This window comes from Odocoileus virginianus, chromosome X (assembly GCF_023699985.2).
Source record: "Odocoileus virginianus isolate 20LAN1187 ecotype Illinois chromosome X, Ovbor_1.2, whole genome shotgun sequence".
Taxonomy (NCBI): Eukaryota; Metazoa; Chordata; class Mammalia; order Artiodactyla; family Cervidae; genus Odocoileus; species Odocoileus virginianus.
Window position 1 is genome coordinate 51519033 of NC_069708.1, and position 12868 is coordinate 51531900.

Consider the following 12868-nt stretch of genomic DNA (forward strand, 5'->3'; position numbering starts at 1 on the left):
CTTTCTAATGTGCTGTCTAGGTTGGTCATAGCTTTTCTTCCAAGGAGCAAGTGTCTTTTAATTTTGTGGCTGCAGTCACCATCTGTAGTGATTTTGGAGACCAAGAAAATAAAATCTGCCATCGTTTCCACTAAAATCATTGGATGAGATAAAAACCAAAATACAAGAATATCCTGAGTTTCTAATTTCCTCAGTTTCCCAGAAGTTGCCATGCTCTCTAAAGAAAGGACACTGGCTCCTCCCTGCCCCCATGAGCTGCCACTATCATGGCTACTATACTAGAACGGTGCCCTTCCCAAAATGTTTGAGTGGCAACCTCTGATGTGAAAGCATCAGGACATCAGAGTGTGGCTGGACCGGCCCTGTGTCTTCCCTGGACCAGGCAGTCACACATCTGTCTCACATAGCACTTCCCAAAGTCCGGGTGATTCAGTTCCAAATAATACTAGGTATGGGACATCATGAGTCATGCAATGCACATAGGGCTGTTCCAGAATAAGACCAGTGCTTTCTCAGTCTCTGTTCAACAACGGTCCGAAAAGTCTTGGCATCCAGCCATATATACCCAGGGTTACCTTGTTACCACAGCAATGACAATTATCATTCTGTATCAAATGCCCATTGGTGCATGACCTGGTGATGAAATGATCACCCCCAAAAGACACAGAAGCACAAAAAGACTACTGTCAATGGTCTCTCAGAGGAGGAAATAAAGAGAGAAGTGTGAGGGAGGGAAAGGGAAGGAGAATGGGAAGGGAGGAGAGGATGAGAAAAGAGACCTGAGGAGCAGATGGACACTGGTCAGGCCTGTGCCCCTGCTGCCGGGTGGCTTTTTATTACCCAAGTTCACCTCATTGCCACCCCAGGTCGAAAAGTCACTCAGCACTCCAAGTTCAAGTTACCAATACAGAAGTTTTTTATTATTTACTCCAATCTCCAACTATTCACCCTACCTGACACATAGGAGCAATAACATACATACCAGTATCTTTGTTTCTCACCCAAGCCTCACCTATAGGCAACTTCTAAGACTTTACTCTTTCTTCTACATCTTGCTGTGTGGATATCTACAAAGTTACGTAATCAATATACAGAACCTCATCTCCATCTCTGTCTTCATCAAGAGGAGTTTTGTGTTGGGTATCTATGGAGGCATTATACTGATGTTTGGCTCTATAATGAGGATTTTAAAGGAAACAGTTGCTCATGTTTGGAAGGCCACTGGCTCTACCTCTTACTGAGTCATCTTGGGAATCTTACCCAACTTATCTACATCTCATTTCTTCCTTAGCAAAGATATAATATTTACTTGACAGGATTATTGAGATTAAGGTGGAAGTGGGAGGGAAATATATAAAATGCTGCTGCTGCTGCTGCGTCACTTCAGTCATGTCCAACTCTGCGCAACCCCATAGATGGCAGCCCACCAGGCTCCCCAGTCCCTGGGATTCTCCAGGCAAGAACAGTGGAGTGGGTTGCCATTTCCTTCTCCAGCACATGAAAGTGAAAAGCGAAAGTGAAGTCTCTCAGTCCTGTCTGACTCTTAGCGACCTCATGGACTGCAGCCTACCAGGCTCCTCTGTCCATGGGATTTTCCAGGCAAGAGTTGGAGTGGGGTGCCATAAAATGCTAGTGTCTGACAAATGCTAGGTACCACCCACCTCTTTTCTTCTATAATATACATGTCTTTGACATAAATACCCTGCTTACAAAATCTGAGTAATATTATTTTAATTGGCTTTTCCCTAATAGGAATCTTTCATTTTTATCAGTTTTGCAATAATTGGAAGACCACCCAATTCACTAATGGCATTTTGGTTAAATGAGTATGCTGCATTGTTACCCTGAGTAACCAAGGCTACTTCTTGAATAAAAGGATTTTTAGATCTTTCTAAGGTGTTAAGGGCCTTTTGAAGGTCAGTAGCACCCAGAATATATATCATCAATTTTATAGGGAAAGTTGAACTTTCCCTTTTGAACAGGCCATAACAAAGCTGGAGTCCTGGTGCTCTTAATTCTGGTCCTTCCCTTGGACTTGCCACTATCCTTGCTCCCAGCCCTAGCTCCATTCCTCACAGGGTGGCAGCCTCCACCTAAATCAGATTCTTTTTATTTCTCCACTAAATCACATTCTCTTGATCTAGACATTCCTTCAGTGGGGTGAGTCTGAGGACTACCCCTCAGCCCTCTTGCCACTTTCCTAACTCAAACTACTGCAAAATCTTTTATCAGTAGAAAGTGATACTTATCATGGAACAAATGCATCTTCTGTGTATTAAGTATGTCTTTACATAGTCTCATTGACAAGAAACAACTTCATTGATCTAAGATGCCTTTGATTATTAGATACATCTTTGTTTTATATACTACTGAGAATGAAAAAATACTTTTATTTAAACTATGATGAGACTGTAAGACCTATCATAACTTCAGAAATACTAAAACTGGGGGTGGGGTAAGGAAATGTCCATCTTATGATCACTGAATACAGTGGTGCTACTTAGTGCTATGACAATATTTAACATAAACACAAAATTTGACTCTCAAGTCACCAAGTGACACTTGAAAATACAGAGTATACTTACAATAAATTTCTTTAATCAAAACAGAACACTCAAAAAACATTTATAAGGAATATGTTAAATCCAGAAACATGTATGTGTATTTCCAAAATTCCACCAGCCCTACTCTTAGAAACACTTATGCTTCATGTCTTCAAGTCTAAACCCATAGAATGCTGTAAAATTGATGAGATGGAATAGAGGAAACATTTTCAGCTCTCAGAAGAGAACAAAGATCTTATTTCTCAGAGGAATGTATCAATTTATTTAAAATCTACTAGGCCAACTAGACAAAAAGGTACTCAACACCTACTAATCATCAGGGAAAGAGAAATCAAAACCACAATGAAGTATCACCTCACACCTGTTATAATGGCTATCATCAAAAAGACAAGAGATAACAAGTGTTGATGAGGACATGGAGAAAGGGAAACTTTGTGTACTGCTGGTGGAAATGCCAGTTGGTACAGTCACTATCCTGGAGAAGGAAATGGCAACCCACTCCAGTAATCTTGCCTGGAGAATTCCATGAACAGAGGAGCCTGGCAGGCTACAGTCCAGGGGGTTGCAAAGAGTCAGGCATGACTGAGCAACTATCAGTCACTTACTCACAGTCACTATGGAAACAGTATGAAAGTTCCTTAAAATTTGATAAACAGAACTGTCATGTGATCCAGCAATCCATTTATGGATATATGTCCAAAGAAAATAAAAACAAGATCTACAAAAGATATCTGCACACCCATAAGCATTGCAGCATTATTCAAAATAGCCAAGATATGGAAACAATCTATGTTTCCAACAAATGAATGGATAAAGAAGATGCAGTATAAATACCACAGCCATGAGAAAGAAGGAAAACGTACTGTCTTCAACAACTTCAGTAAAACTTGAGGGCATATATGCTAGATGAAATGTCAGACTGTATAAAATAAAATGCTGTATGATATCACTTGTATGTGGAATCTAAAAAAGACAAACTCAGAAAGTAGAGTGGTATTTACTGGGAGCTGGGGGGGTGGAAGAAATGGGGAGGTATTGGTCAAAGGGTACAAATTTCCAGTTATAAGATTAACAAGTTCTGGGATCTAAAGTATAACATGGTGATTATAGCTAGTAACACTGTGTTATATACTTTAATAGTGCTAATGGAATACATTTTAACTATTCTCACCAAAAAAAAGAAATGGCAATTGTGTGACAGGATGGAGATGATAGCTAATCATTTTTATACAGATGGAGGAAAAGATTTAATATTAAATTCATTCATTATCCTGTTACTCACAGCCATTTTTCATATTTTGGTATATAACCTTTCAGAAATTATAATACATGTAAATATTTTATGTTTATAAAAAATTGAATATAGTATATGGTACTGTAATTGGCTATTCCACTTAAGATTATATGCTGAATTTTTTCCATGTAAAAAAGTGTAGTTGACCATCAACATTTTTAAGAGTAAAATAATGTTTCAATGCATAGACATAGCTTAATTTCTTAGCCAAGTGCCTATTTCAAGACAGATTTCTACAGGTAGAATCTCTGGGTCAAAGAGCATGCACATCTTGAAAGCTTCTGAAACATGCATCCAGATGGATCTTGTACCAAGTATGGTCCCACTAGCACAGTTTGAAGGTGCCCCTCCTCCTACACTTCACCACACTTTGGGATGGAAGGGAGGTAGACCTCCAGTATGGATGTCAACAGCCACCTCGATGGTTCCATAAAGGCCCTGCCCCAACTAACCTTGTAAAGGAAAGCTGATAGAAACACTAAAAATTATTATTCATTCTATTTTCTCATAACTTCAGAATAATAACTAACATATTCACTCTCATAGACACCAGAGTTGGACAAAAAAGAGGATGTTTTCCTATCAAATGCCCTCAGGACCCTACAATGAAATTGTCCCCAGGATAGGTTACAGCACTTCTTCACTCAAAGCGTCTCTTACCTCCTTCCTCCCCTTACCACTCCCATGGTCATCAGTGAAATTTCACACTTTTAGCACCTATTACTGAAATATGGTGATAAATTCCTTATGCGATGTTGCAATCTCCAGTGGCTACACTGTCCCTACCCTAACTCTGACTCATTCTGCACACAAGCCAGTCACATAATTTCCCTTTCATCCTGTCATTTCCTCTGGTCACGAAAAGCTTTGGTGTCTCCCAGGGATGGGAGGAATAATACACAGACACCTCAGTTTAGAAATTGGGGATCCTCAATGCATGGGACTCACCTCAACTGCTGGACTGTATTTTCCATCACTCCCCTCCCCACACTTTGTATTTCATGCAGGCCAGCCTCCTCTGGAAAGTTGCAACCTCCATGCTTTTCTTCCCACAATTCCTCCCTCCTCCAATGCTCTTATGCCCTGTTCTTATCCCATCTTTCATGCCCACTACTTAAGCATCCCCTCTTTGGAGGAGAGCATTTTTGCTTGCATAAGTTTCTGCCATAAGAAAGAGCTAGCCATGATTAGAGGCTGCCAGATTTGTTACCACCTTTTTGTTTCCATATATCTTGCCTCTCCATATATATCATCAACTCAAAAACATGATAATTTCTTGCTGGTTAAAACACACAACTTTATTGATGAAACACAAGATTAACAGATGTAAACCAATACAAAAGTATAGCTTATTTGTGGTTAGTATGCTGTCAGTTTAAGTAAAGAGTAAAAATATCTCAATCTAGGTAGCAAGATAGAATCAATAAATGCTTTCTTTGTACAAGCTCTAGTATTCATCTGACATCCTTAAAATGATCTAGCCTAAAACAAACGATCACAGTCAGCATCACTGTTGATGACAGGTAATAGTCATTATTCCAAAATAGCAGCTGAAAGGATCTCTTTGCCATATAAGCACAGTAAAAAATAAAGAATTTACAAAATGCATTGTTCCCAACTGCAAACTAAAAAAATTTCCTCAATATTTTTTGGGACAGACTCTCAATTAGAGTTTGGTCAATACCTTTAGGACTTTTACTTTCACAACCAGATCATTGTGATTTGCTAATGCTTTGATTTTCTTGACACACACTCCAGATTCTTTGAATAAGAAAAAAAGTGAACTTCTGCTGAATTCTTTCCTGGATGAGGCAAGCCCTTCATTTTTTATGTTGTCATTTATATTCTCAAATAGGGTAAGGATATTAAGAAGAATCTCTCTGTCCCATTCTTTATTAAAGAGGGAAATCAATTCTGACGGCACTTTACAACTCACCAGTTCTCTTGTCATGGCTGGATTTTCAGTAAAGTTTATGATTAGTTTCATAATCTGAATCTTGGTGAAGTAATTTCCCAGGAATAACAAAGCAAAAAAGTCTGGAAAAGAATAGGAAAGCAAATGCTGGTAATGATTAGTCACAGTCATGTTGGTTAACAGTCTTAGACCAGCCATCTGCACAGCTGAGTCCAAACGACAGATCATGGTGTCATCACACACTTGACTGATATATGCCTTAATCTTGCCCTGATTTTCCGAATTCACACTCAAGTTATTAAGGACATTGTATGCCTTTTCCCTAATAATGGGATCTTTCGTTTTTATCAATTTTGCAATAATTGGGAGACCACCCAATTCGCGAATGGCATTTTGGTTAAATGAATATGCTGCATTGTTACCAAGAGTGACCAAGGCTACTTCTTGAATAAAAGGATCGTTAGATCTTTCTAAGATGTTAAGGACCTTTTGAAGGTCAGTAGCACCCAGAATATCATCAATTTTATAGGGAAAGTTGAACTTGCCCTTTCGAACAGGCCATAACATAGCTGGAGTCCTGGTGCTCTTATTTCTGGTCCTTCCCTTGGACTTGCCACTAGCCTTGCTCCCAGCCCTAGCTCCATTCCTCACAGGGTGGCAGCCTCCACCCCTGATTCCTGGGCAGGGTAAACCAGGTGCGAGGGCCCTGGTCCCAAAGATGGTACCCAACTTGGCAGCTTTGCTTGCCTTTGCACTTGCCTGTTCCTTCAGAGTGCTGAAAAGGGCCTTGGCCTTGGCCTCTAGGCCACCTCCACTCTCAGCCTTTGAGTGGGCCTCTGCCTTTACATTAGGTCCACTCTTGAGTTCCACAGCTACCTCAGCCTTGGCCTTTGAGTCACCCTGAAGTCTGGCTCCAGCCCCTGCTCCAGCATTAGCCTTAGCTCCTTTCCCAGTCTCTGAAATATCGCGAGATTCCTCCTCCTCATCGTTGTCCTCCTTCCAGATTATCTCCTTATCTCTTCCCCAGGTCAGCCTGTATACACAGTAGCAGGCTCCAGCCCCGATCACCACACCAGCAGCCACGCAGCCAGCTTCCCGAGTTCGGCCCATGATGCAGGGGGTGTCTGGAGGACTTGCTCTGGCTGGAGGAGTGCTCCCAAGTGGAGATGCGGGGAAGATGAGGCTGTGGAGTCTTCAGCTACAGCCAGCAGGCTTTGCTGCAGCTACAGATACTGGAGGACATAAGGATAAAAGATTTAAAGCTTCAGTCTCCTCTTTTTTGCACCTTTGCATGCAGACAGACTGACCTACAGACCTACAAACAGACCAAGCAAATAGAGACATGGCAGGGACTCAAAGCGAGATCAGTGATTCCTTTCTTCAATCAGGAATTTTGGAAGTTTCCCCACCTCCAGATTCTCCAACGTCCTCTTCAACTACCCTAATTCAGTATCATAAATTTAAGACAACTAATCAGTTCCCTACCTCCCCTACCCCTGCAGATGTCCTGGGGGCAGAGGCACCCCCACATACACCCGCACAGGTCCAGGCAGTTTCTTCCTTCGCACAGGTCCAGGCAGTTTCTTCCTTCGATTTCTCGCCTGGAATAACACCAAGTTCCTGCAAACCTGCGTACAAAGCGGGTGGGGAGGGTGGAGCTGAGCGCTCAGGGAACAGACAGATGAACCTCACCCGAGACGGGACACACGTTCCTCTCTGGCATCACTGGCCCTAGTCCTGCGAAGCCCAATATTTCCCATCTTCGGTTACCCTCCCCTCCTCAGTGAGCTGTGGCTTTGATCTGAAAGTTTGTTTTGACCCGTCACCCCTCCCCCAACCCGTTCCTACGACCTCCTCCAAACATCCACCCTAACCCCTCCCAGAAAAAAGTCACTGCCTTCAAAGGTGACTGCCACAACTCTTTCCCTGTAACAAAATGGATGGTGGTGGAGCCAGAGTGAATATCTAGAAGCCAGACAGGCGTAAAATGCACAAGGCTCTCGAACTCCGCCCTGGCCTCTGCCACCCCCACCATCTCAGAGGTACCAGGATACTCCTACCCCCACCCATTACATCCACTGCTCCGGAGCAATTTCCTTCCTCCCTCGTCTAGGTTTCCGCTTCCATGTAACCTAAGGACTGACAACTCTGGGACCAAGAGTAATTTGGAGTAAGGTCCTCCCTACCCCCACCCCCACCCCAGGTCTCTCGCAGACACCTCCGTTCTCCCAACCGCTTCTTTCCCTGCAGCGCGCTTTCTTTTGCAAGCTCTGCAATGGTCCAGAGAGAAGGAGGGGTATGAGGGGGATGTGCACAGGCCCACTGGAGTTTGCAGTCTTCACCTTTCTCCACCCCAGGGATCCCTAAATAGTGCCACCACCTTCACTCTGACCTACTTGTTTCGGGGCAATTTCCTCTTCTTCCTGCTCCGAATGTTGAACTGGCCTTCAGACGCAAGATTCACCGACACAGACAGGCAACACGGCAGAGATGGGATGGCTAGGCAGACAGAACAGGACTTCAGACAGTCCCAATACCAGCTTTTCCGAATCCAAGGTCTTGGTTGTCAAACGGATTCCACTTTTTGTTCTTTCACCCTACCCCCACTTCTCAGGACTCTGATACCAGCAGCCTTCTCCAGCAAGGGCGTCCATCCACCCCATCCCCCAGCCCCGAGTCTCAGTCCCAATCCCAGCGGTCAGCCATTTTCCCAGGAAAAACCACACCCCTTTGGAACAACCGGAAAGAGGGGAGGCGGGGCGAAGGAGTGCGGATAACCAGAGGAGCGGAAAGAAAACCCCAAGATCTGATTCCCCCTCCCTGATGCATTCGCGGCCCCAAAGACAACTCTTTTTCCTGCAGGCGTTGTCATATCCTGTTTCCTGTATCAAATAGCAGGGAGGTAACTGGGAGTCAATAATACGCCCGGGTTAGGGCGAGAAGCCCAGCCATCCACATCCTTCTAGGAGTCGCGGGGCAATCCCACCTTTACACGGACCTGCTGGGCTTCGGGGCAGATTCTTTATTCCTTTGCTCGGAGTGGTACAGCGCCCTACTGAAAGACACGGGGAATGACAAGAAAGACGCACAGCTCCAAGATTCTGGCTGCTAGATGCAGCAGCACACCGGACAAGAATCTTAACACGGGTCCTTCCCAATTCAAGGCCCTGGATGTCAAAGGTTTCAGGTTTCCCCTCTCCTGGACTGGGATGTCCCCTGGAATCTGGCTCCCAAGTGTCCACCATTTTTGTTCTTGGAAGTGCCAAGGAAATAGTGCAAGGGTGTGGAGAAAGCGAGCCGTGTCCCTCTGTCGTCTCCACCCTCCGCTACCAGCACCGCGGGAATCCCCCAGGCAAGAGCCCATCCACACATAGACCTGCTGGCAGCAGGGCAGAGTTACCTCCTCCTCCTCTTCTCCTGGCCACAGGCCCGCCTGCCTTCGAGGTAAAAGGGAGATGGCAACCGGACCAAACGAAGACCAGGATTAGAAGGACGACGTCTGCAAACGTCTGGCTCCTGCTCACGTGAGAGCCACGTCACTCGTGAGCTCAGGACCCCAATTACCACTCCCACCAGCAGTGCGTCAGGAGCTGGCCCACCCCCCTTCCTTCCTCTCCACAGCAGGTCCTGCCACTCATGTTCCTCTGCTGATCCCAGAAACCAAAAGTAGCTTCTCTTATAGTTGGCGTTTGCCTTTCTTTGGTTAACAGAGACTACATCTCTTCCCATGTCCATTGGTCTTTTCTTACTCTTTGAGGAATAATTTTTCTCTCCTCTACTCCCTGTCCGCCCACCTCCCCCTTCACCTCCACGCCCCCACCCCAGCCTCAAATAAGCAGCGTCTCCCCTACTCCCCTCTAGGAAATTAAGTTTTAAGATCTCAGAAAAGGAGATGGGCAGTGGGAGTATCTTACTTTCTTAAACTTTTCTGTTCATTTTTTAAAAATCAGTAATGCATTATTCCTATATAGAGAAAATGATGCTATTTTTGTTTGAGTGGAGAAGAATTTAAGTGTAAGGGAATAACCCCAAAGGCCTCATTAATTTTATTATATTTAGTTCTAACACAAGGAAAATGTTTCCACTGGTTACAGTCAAAAAGAAACGTCCTAAATATAGTAACCAGTTTTAAAATTGAAAACTTATTTTTCACATGGTCTATGAATTAGTCCACAAAGATGACTGGTTGTCTAATCTTGGCCATTTTAAACGAATGATCTATTACTTTTTTGAATTTTGGGTCAACTTACAATTTGATAAAAGCAATACAATCATATCTTGTTTGATTAAAGAAAGAAATACATTCAATTATCTCAGAGTTTTGACTGACTGCTGTGTGAACCTCTTGTGATTTGATGGCTTTTCTAAACACCTGTCCCAGATTAACTTTTTATCTATGAGGGCTTCCCTGGTGGCTCAGTGGCAGAGAATCCACCTGCCAATGCAGGAGACACAGGTTTGATCCCTGGGTTGGGAAGATGCCCTGGAGGAAATGGCAACCCACTCCAGTATTCTTGCCTGGAAAACCCCATGGACAGAGGAGCCTGGCAGGCTGTAGTCCATGGGGTTGCAAAGAGCTGGATTCGACTTAGCAACTAAACTACCACCTACTATGACTGAAGAAGCTGAGGGTGTAAGGGATGGAGAAATTGTCCCTGCCTTGTCAAGAGGGGAAGGAAGAAGGTGATGCCTTCCCACCTCCCCTATATTCCAGAGTTTCTCACCCCTTGCATTCTGGCACCTGACTCTTTGTTCACTCCTAAAATATACACGGACAGGTGACCAAGGTGGTAAATGCCAACTTTACTCAGGTGACCAACCTGAGTAAACACCTTTGACTTCTTTCCTCCCTCCATAATTCACATTCCCACAGAGATAACTCAGGGATGCAGAGAAGGGACTGCTGTTCCCACCAACTCCTGCAGATTTCCATGAAGCCTGAAAAAGCAACTGCAGGGGGAAAACACCCAGGCCTGCCTGCCCTGCTCTGCCCTGATTCACAGTGGCCCAGGTAACCTTGTTCCTTATGCTGTCTGCTGATACCACCTGACCTGAGAGGTGTAGCCTGCTGACCTCTCACCTCTGGCCTTCTTACCTCAGGGCATCCAGGGGGAACCCAGCCTTGTTGCTGGTCACTGCCTGCAACCCACACTCACCTTGGTGCCCCCTCAGCCATATGTACACCTCTCCCCACTGACTGTCCTGATTAACATAGAGTAGGTGTTCTCAACTGGCCGCCTCTGTGTTCTACCTAAAATTGTATCAAAGTCATGTGGATGCATGTGTTCATTTTAGTTCAAAAAAGGGTCATAACTCTCATCAGATTCTCACAGGCATCATTTATGACTTAAAAAATCTAAGAAGTACTCTCTTGGAAAAAACAAGATATATCCCTTTAGTGGTAATCAACCTCTGTTTTTCTCTCTCCCACATTATACACATTCTTTATATTTTTTAATGTGCAAACAACACAGAAATGTATAAACTGGAATGTGAAAGTTCCCTTTAATGCCTGTTCCACCAGTAACTGTTCCAAAAGCAATCACTTTTAACAATCTCATTCAAGTGCAATGAATCTGCACTTTAATTTTAGAACTGATATCTTTAAAAATTGGGTCTTTCTATCCATGTCAACCTTTGCTTATTGTTGTTTAGTTGCAAAGCCGTGTCCAACTCTTTGCGACCCCATGGACTGCGGCATGCCAGGCTTTATGATCGTCAATAAATTTTATGTTTCTTCAGGTAGTTCATACTCATTACTTGTTTATTCTTAGGTGTTTTATGGTTTTGATGCTTTGGAGGGATGATATTCCTTTTATGATTGTATTTTCTACCAGGTTATTGGCAAAGGAAATAATTCGGACATGTTTACTTTTAGTGACCTTTCTTAATATTTCTAATATGGGCATAACCCATTTTATTGTGCTTTGTTTTATTTTGATTCACAGATATTGAGTTTCTTACAAAATGAAGATTCGTGGCACCTGTGTCAAGGAAGTCTATTGGTGCCACATTTCCAACAGCATGTGCTCACTTCATGTCTCTGTATTACAGCTTGGTAATTCTTGCAATATTTCAAACTTTTTCATTATTATTATACTTGTTATGGTGATCTGTGATCTCTGATGTTATTATTGCAAAACATTACAACCCATTGAAAGCTCAAATGATGATTAGCATTTTTTACTAATAACATTTTTAAATTAAAGCATACACATTTAAACAAATTAGTTATTTGGTTGTGCCAAGTCTTAGTTGTGGCACACATGATCTTTAGGTGCAGCATACAAACTTTTAGTTGGGGCATGTGGGATCAGTTTCGTGACCAGAGATCAAACCTAGGTCCCCCTTACTGAGAGCACAGAGTCTTAGCCACTGGACCAGCAGGGAAGTCCCTAAGTACTTTCGTACACTTAATAAGCTACACTATAGTTTATTTCTCTTTTTCTGTTCTTATCTCATTGTAACAAATATTTGGAATGGTGGACTAAAGCGTTTAAAACACCAGGCAGGTTACAGCTCAGTTTAGCTCAAGCAGACAGATTTTTTATTAGACAGATACTCCCAAAACATGGAAACAGGCTAATCCCAAAGGAATTGCCCTCATAATCTCTCTTGGCTTCCCCCTTTATATATTTTCTTGGCTTCCCCCTTTTTATACTTCCTTGGCTCTCCCCCTTTTTATATTTCTTGTTTCCTCCTTTTGGTTATGCCCTGTGCAAAATAGGGCTTGTACCCACCACCAATCAAGGAAAGGGAATGTAAATGGGCATACACTCAAGGCCAATTGACAACTGCAAGTTATATAACAGCCTATGTATGTCTTCCATTAATTCAATCTGTTATCAGTTTCAGTTCAGTTCAGTCGCTCAGTCATGTCCAACTCTTTGCAACCCCACGAACCACAGCACACCAGGCCTCCCTGTCCATCACCAACTCCCAGAGTCCACCCAAACCCATGTCCATTATGTCGGTGATGCCATCCAACCATCTCATCCTCTGTCGCCCCTTTCGCCTCTTGCCCTCAATCTTTCCCAGCATCAGGGTCTTTTCAAATGAGTCAGCTCTCTGCATCAGGTGGCCAAAGTATTGGAG

At 43.4% G+C, this 12868-nt stretch overlaps 1 protein-coding gene across 8 annotated transcripts; it reads right to left on the reverse strand.

Annotated features, from left to right (window-relative positions):
• Nucleotides 1-5130: 5130 nt before the first annotated feature.
• Nucleotides 5131-9307, reverse strand: ARMCX1 (armadillo repeat containing X-linked 1). 8 transcript variants are annotated; one of them, XM_020872962.2, is made up of 5 exons: nt 9174-9306; nt 8772-8825; nt 8170-8272; nt 7259-7401; nt 5131-7005 (listed from the first exon to the last, which is right to left on the reverse strand). In XM_020872962.2, exon 5 carries the CDS (start codon nt 6881-6883, stop codon nt 5525-5527), a length of 1359 nt encoding a protein of 452 aa, XP_020728621.2. In that variant the 5' UTR covers nt 6884-7005; nt 7259-7401; nt 8170-8272; nt 8772-8825; nt 9174-9306; the 3' UTR covers nt 5131-5524. The 8 variants fall into 8 exon arrangements, with proteins under 8 accessions (XP_020728621.2, XP_020728620.2, XP_070318162.1 ...); XM_020872961.2 differs by having other exon boundaries at nt 8760-8825; XM_070462061.1 differs by having other exon boundaries at nt 8772-8828.
• Nucleotides 9308-12868: the final 3561 nt, after the last annotated feature.